We start from the raw sequence: 26,658 nt of genomic DNA on the forward strand, positions 1-26,658 counted from the left end.
GTATCATAGTTGTAGTTATAGAATAAAAGGAAGATATTCTACAGAGCTGCTCTCCGAGTGGTTTATACTCTGCAAGACTCTGCAAAACTCTGCTGCGCAACGACTGTATTATTGAGACAGTGAATCCGGTGCTCTCAGCTCTGAGCTGTGAGTCCACAGCACTTTGACCTGTTCCTGTGAGAAAGGAGGTCTCTGGCGGTGCTACCCAGCTCGCCTAGCCCAGTCGGGGTTGAGGTGCAAGAGTCCAGTTGGTGCACTGGCTCTAGGGCGATGCTGACAAAAATGCCATCACAAAATCCAAATTTTGAAACATGCCGCTGCCATTCAGTAATTATTTGAGTCTATATGAATTCAGCATATACATTGGATCTTATTTGTATAGGTCCATTTCTCAGAGAGGCAGTGAAGATATAGCTGGGCAGCATCACTTCACACCTGCAGTCAGAAGTGGCCAAGACACAGATTTACCACCTCAAAGAGAAATAGGCCATTCATAGGTTCCATCATTTGCCAAATAAAGAAGGCATAGAAATAGCCATTTGTTATGTTTGTTCCTCCCTGTGTAGTCCTTGGTGCAACCAGATATCTGTACACATACCCTCCAACATTTATCTGATGAAAATAGGGACATCCTATTCAATGATGAGGATTATTATTATTATTATTATTATTATTATTTATTTATTTTTAAATAATTTTTTATTAAGGTTTTAAACAAAGAAAAAGAAAAACAACACACAGAAAAAAAACAATACAAAGTTTAACAATAAAAACACAAAACATAACAATTAAAAACAAACTCTCTTTTCCATTCCCAATTTTAAATTACTTATTTTCTGGACTTCCTCATACCTCCCTCTTTTGTATTCCAATCTGCATTATTTGTCCAGCAGTTTCTTTTCCACTTTTTTAAACCCAATCTTTAATTTAATAAAATATTAAAATATATAGCTTCAACTTTTTTAAACATAATCCTTGTTCTTAATGTCATATACCTTTAAATTTTCCCCTTTTATTATCAAATTTCCATTTCTTTAAACATCTTTAATCTTGATCTTTAATCTTAATCTATCCTTAACTTTAACCTGTACAGCTGGAAACCACTTATTTTCAATCCAACATCACTCTAACATTCCTTAATTTTGCAGTGTTTCTGAAGATAGTCTTTGAATTTCTTCCAGTCTTCCTCCATCGACTCTTCTCCCTGGTCACGGATTCTGCCAGTCATTTCCGCCAATTCCATATAGTCCATAAGTTTCATCTGCCATTCTATTATTATTATTATTTATACCCCATCCATCTGACTGGGTTGCCTTAACAAATTGAAAAACCTAATAAAACATTAAACATTAAGTAAAACTTCCATATACAGGGTTGCTTTCAGATGTCTTCTAAAGGTTGCATAGTTACTTATGCCCTTGGGGGTAGCATAAGTCCATACCTTTCAACATTTCTCTGATGAAAATAGGGACATCTAAGGAAAAGCAGGATATTCTGTGATCAAATCAGAAACTGGACAGCTTCTGTAAGTCTGGGAATGTCCCTAGAAAATAGAGATATTTGGAGGGTCTATGCACAGCACCTAAGAGCCTCATTTGAATGTCTGCTGTCACATTTGCCTTAAGGCTCTTACCAGATGCATACTAATGGGGCTTATCCACACTTACTTTTCCTCTGCTCTTTCCAAGCATAAACCAATTTAAAGCTCTGTGTCTGAGCACCCCCAACTTTATTTCCTTATTTTTTTGCTCCAGAACTTTCCCTGCAAAAACCCACTCTTTAAAGCTCAATTGGAGCAAATGTCAATCAACAGAAAACCCAAATAGACGTTTACTCCGATTCTGCTTTAAAGAGCAGATTTTCACGAGGAAAGCTTGGGGGAAAACAACCAACCAAACACACTTGGGACATGGAGCTTTAAGGACGGGCCTCTGTCTGGAAAGAGGGGGGCAAAATGTAAGTGTGGATGAGCTCGCGGCCTTGTCACCACAAGTCAAAAATTTTATTCCACCTGAAGGAAGAGTTCTGGAGACCATGAAAACATGCACATTATTTTGTGATCTTTTGGATGGCCCTGGTGTGGATTTTGGAATTTTCATTATGGGACAAGATGACTATCTTTACTTTTTGCACAGAGTGTTTTCAAAAACCGTGTAAAACACCACACATATATCAACTCTATAAAAGCCATTATTGAAATAAATATCTATGTGTGATGCATTTTAGTCTGTAAAAACCAAACAAAATGAGAGTTAAAAAGCCAGATTAGTAAACAAATTATTTGCTTGCAGACGAAGCAGGTCAATTAAAAACAAGTTGTTAATTTCATGGTTCAAGCACATGCTCTACAATGATATTTCATTTTTACTGGAGAATGAACATAAGACTTTGCAATTTGGTTGCAATGTTCACATAGCTTCGCTCAGTAATCATGACAAACATCAATTATGTCTTGTGTTGCTTATTAGAAAGCAGACGTCTGTGTTACAAATGGGGTATGTGTACACTCAGCAAATGTTTAAATGAATTGCCAATATTGCGAAAATTATTTCTGTGAACAAATATTAAAATGAACAGAAGACATGTGAAGTAATGACCTTAACTAAAAGGGAAGGGGGGGGGGAGCTAACAGTACAATCCTATCTGTGTCTACTCAGAAGTAATGTCCATTAAGTTCAACTGGGTGTACTCCCAGGTAAGTTTCTGCAGCATTCTAACCTAATGTAGCAAAGAAGTTAGGCTGCAATTCTAGCCCCTCTTACCTGGAAGTAAACCGCACTGAATTTAGAGGGATGCATTCCTGCGTAGACAAGAGAGTAGACATACATCATTACCTGGCAATAAATCCCATTGAATTCTAAGCATTAATCATCTTGCACATGCATAGAGTTGCACTTTTAAGGAAACAAGAAGGTAATGTGCTTCTGTCTGCCTCATTATTAACATTCAGACTGAATTCTAAAACATCCCTTTTCACATAGGCCAGTGGTTTTCAAGGTGTGCCGTGACACCCTGGGGTGCCTTGAATGATGGTCAGGGGTGCCGTGGGCAACACTGGCCTCTGTCCCTCTTTCCTTCCCTCCCTCCTCTAATGCCCACTCATGTCTCTGGCCCCCAAAGGCTTGCACAGCTGTTTGTTGCTGCAGCCCTGGCTACAAGCTCCCTAGGAGAATGGTGCCTCTGGGGCTGGCCAGGGGGTGTTTCCCAGGCCCCTGTGGGGCAGTGTGAGGAGGCACCTCTCTTTGGGGCAGGGGGGCAGCTCAGAGACCAGGGGCAGCAGCTGCAGCAAGGGGTGACCTAACTGGACTCCTGAGCCCCACAGGGCTGCCGCAGAAAGCATATACAGTGGTACCTCGGGTTACAGGCGCTTCAGATTACAGATGCTTCAGGTTACAGACTTCTGGTACTAACCCAGAAATAGTACCTCGGGTTAAGAACTTTGCTTCAGGATGAGAACAGAAATCACGTGGTGGCAGTGGGAGGCCCCATTAGCTAAAGTGGTACCTCAGGTTAAGAACAGTTTCAGGCTGAGAAGGTATTTGCAAAATCATATTGAAAAATCAGAACTCCTATTAGAATAATTAAGTTCCATTATAAATACTGAAATACTAAATAAGTTGGATAACAATGTGTAACAGAAAAAGAAGTAGAAAGTTGGTTTAAAAGTGTGTGAAAGAAAGTAATAGAAGTGGAAAGAAATTGCAATTGAGTAGATTGGAAGTCTAACACAAGGGTGGGGTGAGGGGTGAGGGATGGTGGTGGGAAAAGGAAGTATGTGTGGGATTGAGTATGGGTATGTATGAATATATTTAAGGATTGTATGAAATGTATGTTTGTCTGTATATTCGTAATATGTATGTATTAATGTTGAATTATTTTAATAAAATTAAATTAATTTTTTTTTTTAAAAAGAACAGTTTCAGGTTAAGAACGGACCTCCAGAATGAATTAAGTTCTTAACCCGAGGTACCACTGTAGTTGGTCAAGGGAGCCATGGACACAAAAAGGTTGATAACCTCTGACCTAGGCATTTGACCTTTAAATTTTTAGCTGCAGAAGATATTTTTAAAATGTTTTTTCTTTTGTTTTTCCTTTTCTTTGTTTTTGGCCACCCAGCAGTCCTTGAAATTAAAGGTGCAATAGAAATTTAATAAAGAACAACAACACAGGAAACAGACAACCAATCACTTTCCAAGCATTTAGAAGCAAAGGAAGCCATTCTTAGCAGTCAGTGTAGCTTTAAGAAACAGAAAAGTAGAAGAGATAAACCAAATGATTCTTCTTCAACTCTGTAAGCTTATGAAAAAGTTATGTTTGCTTGAAGAGCTTACCAATTTAAGTTAATTGTGAGAAGAGAAATAGATAAGATACAAATATTTAGTTGTTACATTTCTAACTCAGTGGAAATGAAATGTTATTAAATTAAAAACAAAGTTAAGGGTGAAAAGCAAAAGCAAACACACACACACACATATATATTCTACCAATTGCAAAGTCACAGCAGTGAGCTTATAAAATGAAAGAAGCAGATATGAATCGTTTTTTATTGGGTTTTTAGCCTGATGGAAGCCACTCAAACATAATTCAGACTAAAGAGAGGGGTATGAAAGTCCATGTAACAATTACAACCGATTCACAAATAGGTCATTTTTTCTATTCTCCCCCTTAAAAGGGTTTTTGAAAGCATCTGATGGCTTGTTACCAAAAAGGAAGCAATTGTACAGTGTTTTTTCAGTAGCATTAGATTTCACTAGACAATCACTCAAGTAGTAAATCCTTCATCAAATCTATTTGCTTCTGTGGAGAGAAAAACTTCCAGGTGAAACAGCAGCAGCTGTGACTGTTCCACAGCAAGACTTCTCGCTCTTGCTTATCTTTTAATAGTGCTCAGATAACAGAGCATGTTGAGAGAGAGAGAGAGAGAGAGAGAGAGAGATGCCTTTAGGTTTTCTGGCAATATTATTGGAAATGTCTACTGGAGCAACTCCCAAAGGCTTTAATTAGAATCAGTCCTCCATTGTACTAGGCACTATGCAAACACTTGCGAATTCATTTTGCCCGTCCCTGCGAGCTTATGCCACAAACCACTCCAATTCCCTTTTCACATTTGTACAATCAGTTCAACCAGCTACGTTGTTATAATAACAATAATAAACCCTCCTACTCAATAATAGCATTATCTTGATGAAGAATTGCATTTGCCGACAAATGCAAAAAATAATCTTGTCATTTTAAGGAACTCGAATTCTCCAAGGATTGCCCTAGTTTTGCAAAACTGTACAGTATATTCTATGTTAATATTTGCATTGAGTTATGTATATACTATGAATATTCTTCCATGCCACGCCAATCTCCCAGCAGTATGAGATTCCAGGGGTTCTGGGTGCTTACCAAAAGTTTGCTTTCCTCAGCATGAGGGACAGCAGAGACTGTGTAAATCTATGGTTTATTTACACTATTACTACTACTACTACTACTACTAATAATAATAATAATATTTTTTATTTATACCCCGCCCTCCCTAGCCAAGGCCGGGCTCAGGGCCCATGAGGGGGAAAGTATTTGATCAACCAGTCAGATGTCAGGCTACCTGGTATCTTCACTGTATGTAACGAGCTGAGATTAGAAGCACCTGCTGTAAGGGAGAGGTCTTACCTGTGATCCCAGCTCGTTACAGCACCTTTACAAAAGACACCTGTCGACAGAAGCAATCAATCCAGCAGATTCCAAAGTAGCCACCATGACCAAGACCAAAGAGCTGTCCAAGGATGTCAGAGACAAGATTCTAGACCTGCACAAAGCTGGACTGGGCTACAAGACTATTGCCAAGCAGCTTGGTGAGAAGGTGACAACAGCTGGTGCAATCATTCACAAATGGAAGAAACACAAAATAACTGTCAACCTCCCTCGGTCTGAGGCTCCATGCAAGATCTCATCTTGTGGAGTTGCAATGATCAGGAGAACGGTGATGAAGCAGCCCAGAACTACACGGGGGGAACTTGTCAATGATCTCAGGGCAGCTGGGACCATAGTCACCATGAAAACAGTTGGTAACACACTATGCTGTTGAGGACTGATATCTTGCAGAGCCCGCAAGGTCCCCTTGCTCAAGACAGTACATGTATAGGCCGGTCTGCAGTTTGCCAATGCACATCTGAATGATCCAGAGGAGAACTGGGTGAAAGTGTTGTGGTCAGATGAGACCAAAATTGAGCTCTTTGGCATCAATTCAACTCGCCGTGTTTAGAGGAGGAGGAATGCTGCCTACGACCCCAAGAATACCATCCCCACCGTTGAACATGGAGGGGGACATATTATGCTTTGGGGGTGTTTTTCTGCTAAGGGAACAGGACACCATTGCATTGAAGGGACGATGGACGGGGCCATGTATCGTCAAACTTTGGGTGAGCACCTCCTTCCCTCAGCCAGGGCATTGAAAATGGGTCGCGGATGGGTATTCCAGCATGACAATGACCCAAAACACATGGCCAAGGCAACAAAGGAGTGGCTCAAGAAGAAGCACATTAAGCTCCTGGAGTGGCTTAGCCAGTCTCCAGACCTTAATCCCATCGAAAATCTGTGGAGGGAGCTGAAGGTTTGAGTAGCTACACATCAGCCTCAAAATCTTACTGACTTGGAGAAGATCTGCAAAGAGGAGTGGGACAAAATACCTCCTGAGATGTGTGCAAACCTGGTGGCCACCTACAAGAAACGTCTGACCTCTGTAATTGCCAAGAAGGGTTTTGCCACCAAGTACTAAGTCATCTTTTGCAAAGGGATCAAATACTTATTAATGCACATCAATCTCTGACATTTGTCTTCTGGGTGTTTTCCTGTTATTATTCTGTCTCCCACGGCTACAGTAAACCTACCATTAAAATTATGGACTGCTCACTTCTTCATCAGAGGGCAAACGGGCAAATTTAGCAGGGAATCAAATACTTCCCCCTCCTCACTGTATACACAATCTGAGTCTATGATAGGGTGGTTTACAGCATCAACACCCCATGAAGGTTGTGTTTCTCCCAGAGCCACACTCTTGGATTCCAGCAGAAATCAGGCATGGCTCTGTCTCTCAGCTGCCCAGCCTGCTTCTAGCCTCTAGCTTCTAGCTCTCACACCTCAGCTCTGGTTTTTGTCTTTCTACCAGACAGTTGAGGGAGCAGGGCCTTCCCATTTGTTCTCTGCCATAGAGCCACTTCATTACTTTAATGACCTACACTTAGGGGGCCACCACCAAGAAACCTGTCTGGCTTTTCCAGCAGTTGGATCCTTGTTGGGCCCAGGAAATAGAAGAGATGCAGATATATAGTCTACCCCTTTCCCCAGAAAAAAAAATCCTCACAATAATAGTATACATGGACAGAGTTATTAGTACAGTACTTAATATAGGTTGGATGGAATTGAGAGAACCCAGACAAAAACTAGAGGCGGGTAGACTATTTCTAGCAAAATCAGCCATGACACAAAAAAGGCACAGGATTAAGAAACAAAAATTTAAAAAGTCCCAAAGTGATTTTTTTTCTTGTGATTTTTTTCCACATTTGAGAGGTTTCAAAGCAGGGATTTTCTGGCTCATACTACTCCATACTCTTAGCTAGAGAGGACACTTAGGCATCACGAAAAAGAAAAAGAAAAAGAAAAAGAAAAAGAAAAAGAAATGCATCACCAAGGAAGAGGATAGACAAGGGTGCAGATTTGCATAAAATTTGCATAACTTGGAATTTTGGTAATTTGGAAATTATAATTTAAATAGAAACGCAATACAAAACTGTCACCGGAATGGCTTTTTGGAAAAGCCAAGGTTAGTACAACACAGAGAAGGAGGCAATAAATGAAGAGGACGAATGTTGTCTTGTTAAACAGACTGGGGTGAAAGAGGCAAGATTTGGACCAATCAGTCAGTGTTGTATTTCATAGGCATTGCCAAATAAAGATACTTCAATGGGATAAGTAGCTTCCTTTTTTATTTTTAAATATAAATCTTTATTAGTTTAAAATACAATCATACAGTAAAGGTAAGTATAACATGATGTTGTATAAATATGTGGTTCTTTTAATTGTCTTTTTTTCTTTTTTGTCATATTTAAACCTTTTTTTGACCTTTTGAGGTGACGAATCCCTTTTTTTTCTCTTTTGTTCTCTTTTGTGCTTAATTTTGTTATACTTACATTTACTGTATGATTGTATTTTAAACTAATAAAGATTTATATATATATTTTAAAAAGGGATAAGTAGCTTTCTGTGTTTGTTCATGTGCATCACAAAAGCCCTCCAAGTGGCAGCAAAGTCCATTGGTTTAGCACAGGGGTAGGCAACCTAAGGCCCAGGGGCCAGATGCGGCCCAATCGCCTTCTCAATCCGGCCCGCCCACATGAGTAGAATGTGTCCTTTTATTTAAAATGCATCTCTGGGTTATTTGTGGGGCCTGCCTGGTGTTTTTACATGAGTAGAATGTGTGCTTTTATTTAAAATGCATCTCTGGGTTATTTGTGGGGCATAGGAATGTGTTCATATTTTTTTCCAAAATATAGTCCGGCCCACCACATGGTCTGAGGGACGGTGGAATGGCCCCCTGCTGAAAAAGGTTGCTGACCCCTGGCTTTAGCAGTTCCCTTCAAAATCTGAAAATGATGGGTTAATTTTTCTGAGAAAGGTGGGGGGTTTTGGGGGGAGGAGGGTTACACCAACAGTCCACATTAATAACAGGAACATCCCTGTGTTGCAACCAGTCTGGCTGCAACTAAAAGGGAAATCACCAAAGTTTTTAAAGGGTAGTCAGCCTTAACTCCTGGGAAAACAGAAAGAATATACAATTTGCAGTCTAGGAGTGGTGAACGGCCAATAACGATGCCAATTTCCTTGAGAATTTGTGCCGCTTCTTGGCCTTTTGCTAAGATCACGCAAAACTATTATCTAATGACTAGGTGATTTGTGCTACTGCTCAGTCTGGCTGTCTAGGTGCTAACTGGAGTTGGGCAGGTTCCAAGGCCCTTGCTATTTTTGTACCAGTCTTGGACAGCGCAGCTCTTCAAATAGTAGATGCCTTCAAAATAGAGGACTCTCTTCTGTAAAGCAAGGTGCACGGCCACCTCGTTTTCAGCCATTCCGCTACACCAAGATTACGACAGCATTTTTCTGTGTAGTGACAGCTATGGCATTTTTATCCTTGAGGGACTTCAAAGTGACAGCCATGTGATATTGAAGAATAATAGGTAGACAGAAAGAGATGATGTTTGTGAAAACTGATGGACCACGCTGAAAGAGAGAGAGAGAGAGAGAGAGAGAGATCTGAAAGATGTGGTGGTAGAAGTGGACTTGGACAATGACAAAGACAAGAGGAACTATGATCCATCTGTCTAAGCGTAGCACAGATCAAGATAGGACAATATATTATACAAAGACTGCACAGTTATAAGTGGCCTTTACTAAGCCAAATTAAATAAAAATTAGCAGAGACCTACCTACCAAAAATGCCACTTTAGAAAAGTGACATATATCATTCATTTACTACAATTTTGAGGCTGGGGGAATCTGCTTTTAATGACTTATTTTTTTTGGGGGGGGGGGTTCAGGCCAGAGGGTTATTTGATTTTTAAGGCCACACAGGTCCATATATTCATTTAATGAGGAGATTATTTGATTGCTGAATATTTGATACAGGTTATTGTACTGTCAGTTTCATGTGTTGGGATTTATATAGACTGCACCTACTCTCTTTATCAACAGCTATTTGTATTTAAAACACTAATTTACAGATGTACAATCAAAATAAGCATTTCATAAAGATCTGGGTAATCTAGGGGTAGAGGGATAGAAAAAGGTTTTAAGAAAACAGTTGATAACAGAAATTGAATCCCAACAATATTCTTACATATAACCTCAACTATAATTAATGCATAGGAATAAAGATGTCAATTTTTTTTTTACTATTAAAGGAAATAAATGAAATATATTCACATTCTCTTACTCAGAAAATGTTTTCCTTAAGACTGCATTAAATATTATAAAGCATAGGTTTCAGGATCGCTTTCACCCTCTACTAACCTCTTCATGGAATGAGAAATCACCCCCTCTACCCAATACAAAACTTTTTCTGTTAAAAATTGTAATTTATAACTGAAACAAGTTTCACCAAATGCTGCCAAGAACACATTCTTAGCAGGATTTCTAAATCACATGCTACAGTAATTCATTAGAAAATCGCAAAGACGTCTTTGCTACTGTAACCATGTCCACATTATCCCATTTCAATATACTGCCATTGTACAAGGTTTTAACTAAGTTAGCCACATGGTATCAAGAGACCGAATCATAAATCCAATCCTAACTGTTTGCATTCTTCTAGTAATAAATGAACTTATTGTATAAAGAGTTGCTGCACAGAGCAATAAAGGTCAAGCACAAACAACAACAGTTTATCGCCATTAGAGCTAAGCTCTGCTGTTGTCCTTGCTTACTAATGGAAGTTGTAGTCTTCTTTCAGGAACATCATTTTTTTCAAGGTTTCTTTCTTATCCAGGCCGAAGATACCAGAGTTACAGGAATTCTCCAGTGGTTTTTCACTGGACTGTCAGGCACAGAATGTCCAGAGTGAGGAATTGATTTTTTATTGCCAAAGTACACCTAAAAGTTAGAGAAAGGCCTGTCCACAAGACCAAAGTCTCTTAGCTACTCTCCTAGGTGTGCACAAGAGGAGGCGGTTGCCGCAACAAAGTTCTGACCTCAGCTTGTGTAATTTCCCAAGCCAAGCTGCGTGCAAGCAGTCTAAGACTTTGTCTGTGCGTGACCTGCTCCTGCTCCTTCCACTTCAATCCTTGCCTGGTCCCGGGAGAGAAGAGGACAGGAGGAGGAGTGGTGGAAACCCATGACTCTACACCAGCCAGACCTCTCTCTCCTTTCTCCTCCACCTATTATTCACCCTCTGTCAGGGCTGGGGAACGCCCCCTCCCTCTCCTCTGCTTCCCTCAGAGGAGGAGGGGGTGGGGGGAATTGCCCCCCCTTCCCCAGTAGTTTCAGGAGAAGAGAGAAACAGGACTGAATTACAGCAGAAAGCAGAGCTGCCAAGTTATGAGCTGTTAGGAGAAGAAGGGGGAGAACTGCCAGCAGAGACGTCCTTGGAAAGGAAAGAAAGCATAGAAGCACCACCATCCCCTCATACTCGTCGCTCAATCAGAATTCAAGAGCAAAGGGCTCAATGACAACTGATTCCCGAGGCCCCCCATAGAATCAAGGGCAATTGCTGGGGAAAGGAGGGGAGGAGCTCAGATTGAGCAACGTCGCTATGGAGTTAGGAATGGATTCTTTGTCTTGCAACACAGGAACTGAATAAAGCCATAAATATAAACTTTCTTGTTTCTTCCTTGATCCTCGATGCTACGGGGGAAGGAGAGAATTCCCCAAGCCTGACACCGTCCAATCCTGCAGGTTCTCCAGCCTCTGACTCTCATCTCTTGGCTGTTATAGGTTCCCCTAGTTCACTGTTCCCTTCTTCCAAGTCAGTCTCCAACACCACTTCTCCTGGTATCCACTCATCAGTGCCCAGCCACCATGCCTCAAGAACCAACCAGCCCCTTATATCGTTTGACAAAGCACAAAATACTGGAGTCCACCAATGCATGGTATCCTCCTGATGTTGTTGGACTCCCAAGTCCCATCAGTCCTTGTCAGCCTGGCCAACAGTTGGGGTGATGGGAGTTGTAGTTCAACAACATCCAGAGGGCACCACTTGGCTACCCTTGCTTGAGTCCTAGTTCAACAGAGCCTCGCCATTTCTGCACCTACATAGCTCACGGATACTGATGGCAGTTAGGAGGCGGGTGGCGCTGTGGGTAAAACCTCAGTGTCTAGGGCTTGCCGATCGCATGGTTGGCGGTTCGAATCCCCGCGGCGGGGTGAGCTCCCGTCTTCGGTCCCAGCTCCTGCCCACCTAGCAGTTCGAAAGCACCCTTAAGTGCAAGTAGATAAATAGGTACCGCTCCGGCGGGAAGGTAAATGGCATTTCCGTGTGCTGCGCTGGTGCTGGCTCGCCAGAGCAGCTTTGTCACGCTGGCCACGTGACCCGGAAGTGTCTCCGGACAGCGCTGGCCCCCGGCCTCTTAAGTGAGATGGGCGCACAACCCTAGAGTCGGACACGACTGGCCCGTACGGGCAGGGGTACCTTAAAATAAAGACAAGGTTAAAGATGGCTAGCTCCAATAGAAGCCAGAGAGTCCTGTGGCAAATAAACAAATCCAAATTGTAGATAGCTTGGGTTAAGGCTACATGCTGACAATAGCAAGGAAATGAAGGACACGTGAATCTGGCTTCTGTTTTTACCCATTTAATTAAATGGGTTAAAATCCACTTGCGACTGAATGTCCTCTGTTTTTACGCTATGCAGTATAGATTCTGGTGAAAAATCATGACTCTTCCTTTTAGTTTCTGGCATCGGTGTACTTTGGTAGTTTGCTGGAATGTGCCTGCTGAGAACACAGAAAATTAAGAATGCACTGGAGTAAGAAATAGGAGTAATCAAGGTCGTCCTGCACAGCTCCCTGCCCCTTTTCATCTATCTTAGGCCTTGTTGCCATTGTCACTGGACTGTCACCATTACTCACTTCTGGAATGTTTTCTGGTCATGATCCTCCATCAGGCTCAAAGGCATCCTCAGATTTAGAGGAGGCATCACCTGTGGAGTCATCAACCCTCCCCTCTCTCAAACCATCCAAGCCAAAAAATGTGGTCTAGTCACACCCCTCTGGTTCAGAGGATACCCCTCCAATGCACCCATCATTACCTCCTTGCTTAGGAGCCAGTGCTGCAGAGCAGAACAGACCTTTTAAATGAACAGACAGCTCCTTGCAGGGGGTGGACCCCCAAGTATATGACCAGCCAGCTATAAAAAGGCTCCAGCATGCTGCTAAGGCAACACTAGCCCTAGGGAGCTCTCCAGGGTCCTGAACAAGCTATCTTTTGCCCTGCCCTGCATAGGACAGCAGCTACCTAGAACGAATGAATGGGTTTGATGTTACCACTAGATTCAACTACACTACTGGACATGCCTTGTCCTCTCCCTGCTCTTTGAGATGGTACACCTCCAATGAGTATCCTGGCTTCAAGTTGGGCTCCACTGGGACTCCAATCCAGGAGAAGACAGGACAACTTCCTTGCTATATCTATCATGGCGCAATTGTTCTATTTCAGCAAAAGCCAGGCATTAAAACTAGAAAAGAAAAACCAAACCAAGCAAACATCACATATGGGATTGTCAAGGTGGTGCCTGTGGTTGCTGTAATGTCCTTGAGTACTTCACCTGAAAAGCCTCTGGAGCTTTTCATTTACTGTCTACGTTGTCATGAAGTAGTGAGGGTGGTTAAGAGCAGTAGACTCGTAATCTGGTGAACCAGATTTGCGTCTCTGCTCCTCCACATGCAGCTGCTGGGTGACCTTGGGCTAGTCACACTTCTTTAAAGTCTCTCAGCCCCACTCACTTCACAGAGTGTTTGTTGTGGGGGAGGAAGGGAAAGGAGAATGTTAGCTGCTTTGAGATAAAGCGGGATATCAAATCCAAACCCTTCTTCTTCTCCTTCTCTTGAAAAGGGGAGCTGAATGAGGAGGTTGGAAAAATGGTGCCTTCTCTGTATGCAGCCCTTTATGCTTTTCAAAGCTCTGATAAGCACCTGAGCAGCTGAATAGAGCAACTGAGAAGACTGGAAGTTTAAAGGAGTGATCTGGGAGACTGGGGGGCAGGGAGAGAGAACAAGACAGTGGACAAAGGGCAGCTGTGGGTGTCAGGGGAGTGGTGGAGAATGATGTGCAAGAAAGAGAAAGAGAGATAAGTGCATGCACATTGTTCCAGTAAAATGGTACTTCTTGAAATTGTGTATTTTTTCACAGGTTTCCCCCTGCCCCCAATCAAAATACACATAACATATGTCTCCATTGACTGAACTGTAAAAAAATCATTGATCTGGCACTTTCCAGTGGTGATGTGATACAAAAACGTAGATCTGAGGCACAGATCCTTATGGATCCTCATAATTTTCACAAGGGATGCCTTCGAAACATCAGGTGCGTTCTGTGATTTGTTGATGGTTTTGTTGTCATTCTGTGTAAAAATCATGAAGTTCCATGATGATCCATGTCTTAGCTCAATATTTTTGTGGAGCTGGCAAGCACCAGATTTACAATTTTAATTGTGCGGTCTTCTAAAGCAAGCATTAATTTCGTGGTGTTTGAGGGTGGGGTGGGTGTGGAAGGACCCTGTGTAAAATCGTGCAAATTCAGGAGGACCCAGTTTAATTGAAAAACAAAGTGTGCGCACTCATGCACAGGCAAGTGGTCTGGTGATCCCTGCAGTACCATTTCCACAGAATTTAGAGCTCCATGGTGCAGAAATGATTATTCACCATTCAGAGTATATTCAGCACATACCCAGAAGATGGACTTCAAAATGGTTTCAGTTAATAAACTAGTAAGATTTTTTTAAAAATGTTGACTATAGTATCTCTTGAACTGGTAGTAAAATAAAATAAAATGATACTGTTGAACATCGCCCATTGGTATGATTAAAATAAAATAAAGCCTTTCAACTTTTGTCAGCGTACAGCTCACATCGCAATCCCTGTTGGACACCAGAACTTCAACGAACTATTTGCTTCCTTTCGCCTTTGCTCTTCAGTAGCTTAGATGGAATACTGTTTCTCTTCAAGAGACCCCTGTGGGGGTATGGCTGCTGCCTGGCTCACAACAGTTTGCTGATGCTGAGTTTTTGTTTCACCTTTTGTCTTGAAGTATAAATCTCCTGGCTCTAACTCCATGCACAGTTGTTTTGGGGAGCTTGGATGCAGAAGCCAAAGTGCAAAAGCATCTTCAGAGACTGCAGTGTAGCATTGCTTCTGATAGGCTCATCATAACCAGTTCTCTTTTTTTTCAGGGGGTACTCAAGGATACGCAGTGCAGGCACCTCTTTTGTTGTGGTTGGTGTTGAAAAGTGTGACACTTACTGTAACAACTTCATGGTGAGCACTGGCCATAGCCTTCCTCTTCCCAATGCAGGGCACATTTGTCTAGGGGGAGAAGGGAGAAGAGGTGGTTGAGGGGAGGGAATCAGTCTGTTATTCAGAGTTACTGGAACAGCAGTCCTTCACCAGAGCCAATAAATTTACCAATTTAATATGAAGTAGCAGAGGACTGAGGTGAGGGTGGGAGGGATAGAGGAAAAAACAATGAACCAATGAACAATGAACAACCATTGGTAATGACCCATCACCAATCTTGAAAAACCAGATTCTTCCAAATGACATCAATGCGTTCAATGAATAAAGTGAAAGTGGTGCTTCTTCTATTTATCCTTTATAAAATACTTTCGATTTACAAGTTCCTTTACAATCTGTATTGTGATTGCCTGCAACATATGCCTATGTTGCAGATCAAATACTGCCCACACTGAGCACAAGGTTAATTGAGGGAAATCTGTCTTTCGGTGATCCTTTGCAGCTTCACATATTTTTGCTCATTCTTTCTCCACATTAATAGGTGTATTTTTTTTTATAAAAAAAAACACCACACCTCTCAAAATGTATTATATTTCTCTCAAAAGCAATGTTTAAATGCATGCTTTGATATGTTTATACTGCCAAGAACATTGAGAGATGTGCGAAACCAGGGGGATAGCTGAGTTCCAGTCAACAGATTGGTCCAGTATCAGGTTGTTTCATCTAGGAATTTGAAAAGATTGAAATCCTCAAATATGAGACAATGTGGCTTGGCCAAGGCTCTTCCACATTTAGAAGCAAACGGTAAGTTATCCAGAGCAGTCTCCACTGAATAATAACACCATGTTCTCGCACAACTACCAATCATTTCAATGGGGCTTGTTCGGAAAACCTTTCTGGTGGATTGTGGCACAGGACCTTACAAAGCAAATTTTTTAAAAAAATCTCTCACTTTTTTGTTGAGAAAGCTTGCTTGTCTCTACATGAAATTATATAGCCTAGCCTTCCCAGCCTGGTGCCCTCTGGATATTTTGACTACAATTCCCAGCATCTCTCACCACTGGTCATGCTGACTATGGCAGTTGTAGTCCAAAATATGGGAGGAGGGGCAGGTTGAGTAAAGCTGACATAACTTTTAAAAAGAAAGGCACACCATAGAAGGAAGCTATGACTGGTTTCAAGGAATGGCTGACAGAGAATATAGAAAGTCAAGAATAACATGGAAAATCAATAAATTAGGGCTTTGGGGCAGCAGGGAGAAGAGATGACTCCAAAAATGTTTGAGTAGTTAATCAATTGCTCTTTCACAAACCTCTTTCTCCTGTTGATGATTTTGAAAGACTCTGTTGTACTTGGTGGTTATTTCCACAAGGGCTAGGCTACTTTCATATCAGTCTGAAAAGCATCTAACTTTCCTGCTTTGTGTATCTTTGTATATTTCCGAACAGTTCCTTACTGTGCAGATGGATCAAGCATTATAAGCACTAGTTTACTTCTACAGTGGTACCTCAGGTTACATACGCTTCAGGTTACATACGCTTCAGGTTACAGACTCCGCTAACCCAGAAATAGTGCTTCAGGTTAAGAACTTTGCTTCAGGTTGAGAACAGAAATCATGCTCTGGCGGCACAGCGGCAGCAGGAGGCCCCATTAGCTAAAGTGGTGCTTCAGGTTAAGAACAGTTTCAGGTTAAGTATGGACCTTCAGAACAAATTAAGTACTTAACCCGAGGTACCACTGTAGAAGGGGAAGAACTTCTACAGTGCTTCTACTTGAACTTTACACACACACAAACACACACCCCTTCTGTCATTGCCCCCTGCTCATAACCTGGGACAGGAGGTCAAATAATTCCCAAAAGTGTAAATATGACTTTGGTGACACTAAGTAACAAGCATTCATAAAAAAAGATTTATAACAGTGCAAGGCTGTGCATGCCTACTCACAAGTAAATTCAATTGATTTATATGATGTAAGAAGTGCAGCAGGAGTGTAGTCAACATTGCTAACCTGATTTGCTTAAAAAAAAAAGAAAGAAAGAGGAAAAGTTGAGACTACATTAATGTTCTAGATGAAATCAGCCAAATTCTGCCACATCCATTTTATTCAGAAGGGCTTCTGTGGGCAGCATAATTATTCGTAGTCTTCAAATTTGAAGATTCCCACCCCCTTCCATTAACCAAGACAAGCATTCAAAGCAATAACCCTAAGGGCAGGGGGGTAATTGCAGGCAATTGTACCGGAACAGGCATTCCTATTTCTCCTTAATACGATACGATATGAAATGAAAACAACCTGAAGCTTTCTGAAGCCACAGCAAACTGAAGTGGAGCAAGAGCAAAAATAACGGAAAACCTGAACTGCTGCAAACCAGGATCATATGGAGATAAACTAAGAGCCCTTCCACACTTCTGTTCATCCCATGATTTCAAGTGATTTCAAGTTCCGGGTCTGAGAAGGTTTTCTTTGCTCTGCTATTTTCTCTCCCGTCAACTAAGCTGTGAAACTTCTCTTAGTGTTTGTGCGTGTTGCGATATCTTCACATCTGAGAAAATGAGGCCCTTCTTGCAAATGGTTTGCCTATCTTTGGTCCCCAGGTGCCAAATCTATGCACACATCTATAAGATGAAACAGTCCACCGTCAGACACAATTTAGGTATGTCAATTCTTCACACTTAATAATCAATAACCCTCCAGGATAACTAGGCTGGGGGCTCTTCAGATCTTGCAACCTAAATGCTTGTTTTCCACACTTTGGCTCATTTTTGCACCCATCATCACAGTATATCAACTTTAATTTCCTGGACCAACATTTCTAATGACATTTTGGCAAGGTTCCCAGTAATGAATTTGCACATGCTGTCATTTTGCTGCTAGGGCGCACCGCCTCGTGATCAATGTGCATCGCCCATCAAACAATCTGTCACACTTAAGTTGCCTCGCCTTAAGTGAGGGACAACATGGGACCATGTGACTCTTCTTCCTTCCAAACATGTCCATTAATGATGCAAAAACAGACTTTTTCCATTCAGCTGGAAACTGTCAGAGCGGATGTGGGGGGTACGCAAAATATTCTACCTTCTACCTTTAATAGTTGCAAACTGTGAAGTGGGCAGGTGTCAAAAGCAAGTCTATCGAGCATTTTTGCAAGATCATGGCTCAAGTGTAAGTTCAGGGGGTGGTATTCAACTGAGTTTTACTCAAAGAAGACTCACTGAAATTAATGGCCCTAATGATACCCTCTTTCTTGATTTGCATAGGTCTGTTCGCCAGAAGCGGCTTAGTCATGTTGGCCACATGACCCGGAAGCTGTCTGCGGACAAACGCCGGCTCCCTCGGCCAGTAAAGCGAGATGAGCACCGCAAACCCAGAGTCGGCCACGACTGGACCTAATGGTCAGGGGTCCCTTTACCTTACTCTAAGTAAAACTTAGTTGAATTATTATTTCTATACTTCTCTTCACTTAAGGATCACAGGGGGGTTTACAATATAGAGACACAAAAATATATGCCATAGTAACAAACAATAACCATCCCTCCCACAGCTTAAAAGACCATAGATTGTTTAATTAGCCAAAGGCCTGGGAGAAGAAGAATGTTTTTTGCTTGGCGCCTAAGATATGTAATGAAGGGGCCAAGTGAGCCTCTCTGGGGAGAGCATTCCACAGGCAGGGAGCCACCACAGAAAAGGCACATTCTCATGTTGCCACCCTCCAGACCTTTCATGGAAGAGGCACATGACGATTATGATAGCAGATGAATACCACCCTTGATACATAAGCTGGAGGTATCTTTCAATGGCTCAGCCATTGGCAAGAGTCTGACATGAGCCAGGGGCTGAGAAGCATTCTTGCAGTCCGGATGAAAGACCAAAGCAGGAGGCGTGTTTGAGGAGCTAGCCAGGAGTCTGTGGACCAAAGACAACTAAGAATACAGAACTCAACAGTAAAAAGGAAGATGTTTTTGCTCAAGCAAGGCTCCATTGGAACATGAAGTCCAGGTACACCTCTACCTAACTAGGAGGAGCCAATGGCTAACTTGGGTAGGCAGAGTCAGTCCGGGGCTGACTGAGAAAACTTCACTGAGAAGGCAGTTCAGTGGTTCAGCAGATGGGGCAACTGTCCACTGATTCCTTCTCCGAACTGCGGAAAAATGAAGACACAAGAGCGTTGCCAACAGTGGGCAGTGTCAGGCACCCAGAGAAACAGTCCAACTACCATACATTAATTGGAAGAAGAAGAAGATTCTCTTTGTTTATCAAATGACTGTCATAGGTATTAAGTATAATATGAAGGTTGTTAATTCATGTGGAGTCTGCGCCAAACAAAATGCAACAAGGCAGCCATGCTTACATATTCACACACCTTCACCATTTAAAAACCATAAAATGTAGGGCAGGGGTCTAGTTTTCACATGTGCAGTGGAACCTCGGTTTTCAAACTTAATATGTTCCGGAAGACCGTTCGGCTTCCGAAAATTGTTCAAAAACCGGAGCAGTCACTTCCGGGTTTTCGGTGTTCAGGAGCTGAAACATTCCAAAACGGAGGCGTTCAGGAACCAGGGTTTGGCTGTAATAGAATGAGCAGGGAAGAGGAAAGACTGCATCTCCTTTCTTTATTCTTTATTGCTTCAAACAAGGTTTACTCAACCCATTTCTAATACTGGGAATGAGGGAGGCCATAGCTTGAAACAATAAAGCACTGCTGGGGAAAGTGGAAGAGACGAGCTAGCTTTACACCCTTTCTCTCAAACAGTCCATTTTGTGCAAAAGCAGAAAGAGGCTCCACCACTCACTTTCTATGTCATCAGGACAGACCCTCCTCCACCACATCACATCCAGCTTAGTTCTTCTGGGCAAGAATAATTATAGAATCTGAAGAGTTGGAAGGGGCCACAAGGGCCATCTAGTCCTACCCCCTGCGATGAAGGAATCTTTTGCCCCAATGACCCTGAGATTATGAGGTACATGCTCTACCAACTGAGCTGTCCCGCCATCAGTGTTTGACACCTTCCTACTAAGATGTTCTGAGTGCACCTGCAGACATGGGAGAAAGCTGCAAGAGTCATTTTATGCTTGCTAAACCGTAGTGTGAGTAGGACCCCATGGGGAACACCTGAAAAGGAAAAACAACCTTCCACGAGAGAACATCCCAATGTCAAGGCAGCACCTTGGATTTTAAACCGAGATGCAGAAGCAGACAATTTGGTAAATATTTAATGAAGTGCTCTGTTCCTAGATGCTACCAGAAGCATAAATCTTCCCCAGCCGCAGACCCCCAGCCTTCCTCTGAACTGTCAAATGGGATAATGTGCCGGCACAGCATTCGTGTAAGAGAACAAGCAAGGGCAAGCTAATCAGCAGAAAGTGCAGTAATGTCTGGAGCGCTTGTGTGCTGCGGAGACTGGCTCCCCAGAGCTCTTCTTCGCAGGCAGCTTGTGGCTTTAGCCACTGCCAGTTCTGAAAATATGCCACGCTTCTTCGCAATCTCCAAACAATATGACAGCTGCCAATGTCAGCCATGCACCTTTCCCCATTTCCCCAAACACCGAGCTGAATCACAGACTTATCCCTGCCTCTGATTTCAAAAAGGCTCGCAAGCCGCCTTTTGTCTGTTCTCTCTGGAGGGAGGGAAAACATTGCGTTTGGGAAAAGGCAGGTTTCCAAAAACTGCTACCCTTTTCTTCCAGCTGGGGGAAAAAAAATTCTTCCACTTCCAAGGATGCATCTTCTTATTTGCTTCACTGACGCCCCACTTTCCCCCCAACGAGGAAACATCATGGCACACATCATGCTCCACCCACCCCCGCCAAAAAAATTCATCTCTACAACAACCCTGTGAGGTAGGTTAGTCTAAAAAAAAAACCAACTGTCTGGCTCAAATGCACCTGTTAAGTCTCTTGGCTGAGTGGGGATTTAAAACTAGGCTTCCCCTCTGTCCTGGCCCAGCACTCTCAACCACTAAAACACACACCTGACCATGTGCACAGCCTGGAGAAAGGTCAATGGAAATAAAGTTATTCCAGTGCCTCTCTTAAACATACTGAACACAGCTTGAGGCAAATAGGGATTTTTGCTTTTCATCCATGAGGCAGAATACTTTTTAAAAACAAACTTTTCTTTATTTCCTTTCCGAATGTGAACACAAAATATACCTTGACTGTAGGGTTACAGTACTTGGTATTGTGTTGTTTAATTCTCATTCAAATCAGAAGACTTCCTTTGCCTCCAGAGCAGAAAAAGGAAGTTCTGTGGAGTTGTGCATGCACAATGGAACTGCTACATGGCCACAGGTTGCATATAGAAGCAACGGCACGCTAGGCTGTGGGCGCCCCATTTGTTAAAAGCTCTGAGCGCATAACAGTTAAGTTTTCTGTCAAAGGGAAGCTCAGTTATTTTCTGTCTGCTCCGATGAGGCCCATAAACTCTCACAGACTAGGGGGCAGTACTAATTGGGCTTTGCTTAAATGGCAAATCCCTTTTCAACTTGTCTGATTTTATAAATGTCACATTTTTATATGTGTGACCTTTACTGACTTTTCTCTCAGACTTGGAAGGAGAGAGAGAGAGAGAGAGAGAGAGAGAGAGAGAAGTTCAAAGATGGGAAGGGGAGATCTCTTTGATAATAACAGGGAGATGCATTTATTTCATCATCATCATCAACAACAACATTGTTTACTTGACATTCATAGTCCACCCATTAACCATGCCATCTGGGTGGTACACAGCCGTGTGGTTTTATTTTTTAAATCAAATATAAACAAAGAAATCAAAACAATAAAAGCAATGCAACTATGCACACAAAGCCAATGCAAGCATCATAAAATCATGCTAAAATGGCATTAAAAACTCGTAAAGACAATATATTTTGAATATTATTTTATTATTCAGGTGGAGATAGGCTCACAAATAATGTCTGCTCTTTCCATTGTATCTTTTACATTTCAACCCCAAAGAATTTATTGGGGAGGGGGGCAGAGGAAAACAAAGAGGAAGACTCCTTCCCCTCCCTCCTTACCTTCCTTTCCCCTTCTCCAACAATTTCTCACCTAATCCACTAATAAGGAAATCAAAGCAGTTTTCTGCCACCTATCACTTGCTAAATGTCCTGTGCTGGCCAAGGGTACAAACCAACATGGAAGGACAAAATTCCCAGGGAACTCCCACAGAAAGACACACAAGGTGCTAAATTGCTAAATTTTTATTGCAGTTTACCAAATAGGTATGAAAAATGTGCAGGTACAGCAAGGCCTATCAAGCACAGAGAGGGGGCTAGATTTTACAAATATATATGAATTGAGAGCAGGGGAGGAGGGCTAGCTTTGGCCTCACCCACTGCCAGCACTACCCGCCCTCATGTGATCCTTGAACACTTTCAGCCGCAGAAACACAGCCTTTGATATCAATTTTTCCCCCCACTTCTGATTTAAGGAACTGAGTAATCCTGTCAATTTTAAAAAGCACTGAATATTGCAGGCTTGTATATCACTTAATTCCACTTAGCAAAGGAGCTTTTGATCTGCTTAACCAAAGGGAAAATAACAGCTTAAGGACTCATTGACCGAAAGAGATGGCGTGCTGATTGTTCCAGAGAGCTACATTTTATTTTAATTTGGAAATAAAGCAGCTAGATAGCTAAGAACCCAAGTCTATTACAGCCCACTCTTCAGCTATTGCATAGAGGGAGGGCAGGAGGGGGAGAGGTCTGGGGGGCAAGAGCATGTTCCTTTCTTCCCAGCTATGGAAGCCCAAATGAAGCAAACCTTGTCACCATTTCCTATCATGCTGGTTTCTCACATCCCACTGAAGAAGCTTGCCTTTGCCTCTGGCAAAGGTTTGTCTTTTTTCCAGTTGTGGCATCCATCTTGTCCAATGCTCTTTCCTGTCAGGGTGCTGTCAGTGGCTCCTGGCTGGTTGCCCGGGAAAATATAAAGACAAGGAAAAGTTTCTTACTGTCCTTTTTTTCTTTCAATTTTTACAGATTACTTCAAATCACTTCAAAATATGCTAAATCATATAACTAGTGAATGATATCGCTGGAATTATTCAAACGCCGCTATGGATTCTAAGTCAGTATTATTGATTTTCAAATATATTTTAAATACTTCCCATTTTGAAATGAATTCTTTCCTTGGTTTGCTCTTTAATTTTTCGGATAGGCTATCTAATTCAGCATAATCAATCATTTTTTCCGACCTGCTCTTGTCTTGAGGGAACTTTTCCACTTTTCCACATTGTAGCTCATCCGTCACTTCTATGGGTGCTGCTATGTGCCCTCTGTCTTTGAGCTCTTTACTCTCCTACTTTCAAGGCTCACCGGGTTCTGGGAGATGGAGGGTCTGGAATGCTTTCAAATGACAACGTGTCAGCCAGGTGTTGCTCTGGCTCTCCCATGATTGCCCACCTTTCCCCCTCATCTGCCTCTGAGCTGCTACCTCCCTTAAACCCCTGTTGTAAATCTATACTGTCTTCCTCTTCCTCTTCCTCTTTCTCCTCCCTGGAAGGGTCAGGATGGGGAGGTGGTCTCTATCATTCCTCCTTTGCCCAGTCCCTGACATTTCCAGCAAGACTCAAGGCAGTCTGGAATCCTGAGCATGAATTTTTCACACTAAACTGTCCTGTTATGAGTTCCACTTGTCCATTATTCATTAAGCTGCTTTACCCAGAAGGTTCTCAACAGTTTGTCCAAGGCTATTGCAAGTTAAAATACATGAAATGTTGGAGAAGGTTGAGTATTTATCCTGGAACAAGAGTCCATTTTAGGCATTTGTAGATGAGCATCCTCCAAGCACTGAGACCCAACAATCCTGGACCCCTGTTCCTTGACAGTGAGAACCTGAATGCAAAAAACGGACAACAATGGACTGTCAACTGTGAAGGGTAAATCCAAATTAATCACATTTTTGTTTTAGCTATAAGATCAAATCTAAACATGCTGCTTCTGGTTAGCAGAGCCATTGTGTCAGCTGCTGAGTTCTGAATGCTAATTCTGGAATCCAGGAGCTTATAAGAAAAGGTTAAATGTATTTAAGAGCTCAGGAACAGAAATCGGATCAGTACAGAAGAACGGCTTGCCATCCGTCCACTGGGATAAATGGAACATATGATTCTCCCTCTAGATCGTCTTTGTTATGTTGGATTTGATTTAATTATTTGAACCAGTGGTTTCAGAGCCTGTGGTTAGTTAAATAATAAACGTTTCAAAATAGCGCCATCCAGTTAAATCAATCTACATGGGGCGAATCATTCTCATCTGCCATCAGCAATCAATATGAAGGTCTTTGGCTTAATTAGAGCATTACAAAGAGAGGTTAATAGATATTCTTTTATATCAAAATGAACAGACTAAGCAGTACAGACATCTTGTTAAACAAAAAATAAAAGACTTGCATTTTTGCCTACATAGTTTGTAAATGGAATTTGTGTGGGCCAAACACCTTGTGTAAAAAATTCTTCATCACAGAGTACATAGTTAAACTATGGAATCCATTCCCACAAAAGGAAATGATGACCACCAACTTAAAGTGATGGCTTTATAAGAATATAACACATATTTATGGAAGTTAAGGCTAGCAGGGGCTACTAGCTACAATGGCTATACTCTGCTCTATGGTGGGAGGCAGTATGCTTCTGAATACAGTGGTACCTCTGGTTACCGTAATTCGTTCCAGAGGTCCGTTCTTAACCAACAACTGTATGCACATAGAGTCCAACCAGAAAAATCCAAGGGTCCTCGGTTTTGCAGTCTTCAGATTGTCGGTCAGCACCTATGAACATTAGACCAAAGGCCAGCTTTCCCCAGGTGTGGCCTCTGTTTTTTTATCTGTGAGACAGGTTTTGTATGAAAAGAGACTGCTAAAGTGGTCAACACAGTCTCTTTACTAATAGCTCAAGCCAAGTCTGTTAACTGTCTCTTTGCAGGTCTAAAGAGTTCTAGTGACTAGTTGACACAGAAGGTACTAGCTGGAGATGTTTCCATTGTCGTGTACATATGTAAAAATAATTTTTGATGCTATACAGTGTCCAGACTCTTTATATTCAAAACAGCTTTACTTTCATAAACACATAACTGAGAAGAGCATATCTACAATCTCATGCTTATTCACTTTGTTCCTTATAGAGAGCACAGGTTTCTCCCTATTAACATTTAGGGAACTTCCTCCCTCTTCTTCACCCCAGACTGACCACACCAACACACACTGCCTCAGCGGCATCCAGAAAAACCTCTCTCAGTAGCCATTCTCTCTCTCACTCACTCACTCTCTCACCCTCACACACACATGAGCAGAAAGCAGTTAAAAACGACAGTTGCTTGAATAACAGTCACAACAGAATGGAATGCCTTTCTCATGTGACTCACAGTCAGCCAATCACATGAGAGAGCTACTACCAAAGGAAAAACCCCATGCCAAAAATATACAGCAATTCAGCATAAGCACACTTTCCCATTTCAGGAAATTAAGCCATTATCCTTAACATCTAGAAGCTGGTCTATAGGGACTAGGCCTCCCCTGGCTGGTGGTGATATCATTAGTGAGGGTAAAAGAGCTGTTATAGGTTTGGGGGGAGAATAAGGAGAGATCCATCTTGGGCAGGCTGGCTAAAGACTGGCTTGGAGAGATGCCTTGGTCTCCAGGACTGCACTGCTGTGAATGTAGCAAAGCAACATCTTCCAACTGCAAAAATCCAGTCCTAGGCACCAGAAGCACATGAACCGCACACAGGGAACACTTGCCTGGAGGGGCGGCTTATATATTACATGCTAGACTGAAAGTCCCTGATTTGAATCCCAGGGTATATCCTAAACTAGGAAAGTTTTTTGAGGGGTCATGCACAGCTGAGGAGGGATGCGGGTGGCGCTGTGGGTTAACCCACAGAGCCTAGGACTTGCCGATCAGAAGGTTGGCGGTTCGAATCCCCGAGACGGGGTGAGCTCCAGTTGCTCTGTCCCTGCTCCTGCCAACCTAGCAGTTCGAAAGCACGTCAAAGTGCAAGTAGATAAATAGGTACCGCTCTGGTGGGAAGGTAAACGGCGTTTCCGTGCGCTGCTCTGGTTCAGCAGAAGCGGCTTAGTCATGCTGGCCACATGACCCGGAAGCTGTACGCTGGCTCCCTCGGCCAATAAAGCGAGATGAGCACCGCAACCCCAGAGTCAGTCACGACTGGACCTAATGGTCAGGGGTCCCTCTACCTTTTTACACGGCTGAGGCAAGAAGGAAGAAGGACAGACACAAACAGAAGTCAAGAGGAGGGAAATGCTTTCACTAAAGCTTGAATGAATTTGAAGGTTGAACGAATCTCAGTTCTGAAGTTTCAATGAAATTACTCCACTGACTAGGGTATGGCCATTGTTTGAAGGAGTTACAGTGTAAGTGTTTTCCTTCCTTGTGTGGCCCAAGCCCCAGACATAAGTCCACCCCTTTCCAGCCATTCTGATAGTGTGTATGAGGCATTTCACTCAGAAGCAGCCAGTGTGGTAGAGCCCTGCCATGCCACTACTCTCCTGACAGTGGCAGCGATGTTGCTGTCAGAGAGGAGCTCTCCGCTACAATGGCCACCTCTTAGTTCCACCTGTGTACATGTTATGGTGGCAGTGTATCTGGTGTTCTTCTGGCATTGAGAGAGGGATTCCGTCCTTCAGCTGGTGGGTGATGAGTGCAGGATTACGCCCTGAGGCATTTGT

At 42.5% G+C, this 26,658-nt stretch overlaps 1 protein-coding gene and 1 long non-coding RNA gene across 10 annotated transcripts in view; one reads left to right on the top strand and one right to left on the bottom strand.

Moving 5' to 3' along the window:
• The window catches only part of LOC308460014 (uncharacterized protein), a 34,597-nt gene extending 8,543 nt beyond the window's left edge, over positions 1-26,054 (bottom strand). For 3 of the 9 annotated variants that reach the window (XR_013978384.1, XM_080976038.1, XM_080976039.1), the window contains exons 1-5: positions 25,046-26,054; positions 24,632-24,742; positions 16,925-16,996; positions 14,988-15,050; positions 2,763-2,800 (exon numbers count right to left, since the gene is read on the bottom strand). Coding sequence is in view for 5 of the 9 variants with exons in the window: in XM_080976038.1 (XP_080832164.1) it covers positions 2,763-2,800; positions 14,988-15,050; positions 16,925-16,996; positions 24,632-24,742; positions 25,046-25,189 (428 nt within the window). In the remaining 4 variants the exon portion in view is untranslated. Of the gene's footprint in view, positions 1-2,762; positions 2,801-12,306; positions 12,465-13,043; positions 13,205-14,415; positions 14,558-14,987; positions 15,051-16,924; positions 16,997-24,631; positions 24,743-25,045 lie in introns of those variants that run through there. The other 6 variants (XR_013978385.1, XM_080976041.1, XM_080976040.1 and 3 more) reach the window with 6 other exon arrangements.
• On the top strand, positions 2,808-3,910 carry LOC308460080. Its single transcript, XR_013978461.1, has 2 exons — positions 2,808-3,738; positions 3,769-3,910. It is a non-coding gene; the product is annotated as an uncharacterized lncRNA (long non-coding RNA).
• Positions 26,055-26,658: the final 604 nt, after the last annotated feature.

Source organism: Podarcis pityusensis (genome assembly GCF_964106645.2).
Source record: "Podarcis pityusensis genome assembly, chromosome: 12".
NCBI classification, from domain to species: Eukaryota; Metazoa; Chordata; class Lepidosauria; order Squamata; family Lacertidae; genus Podarcis; species Podarcis pityusensis.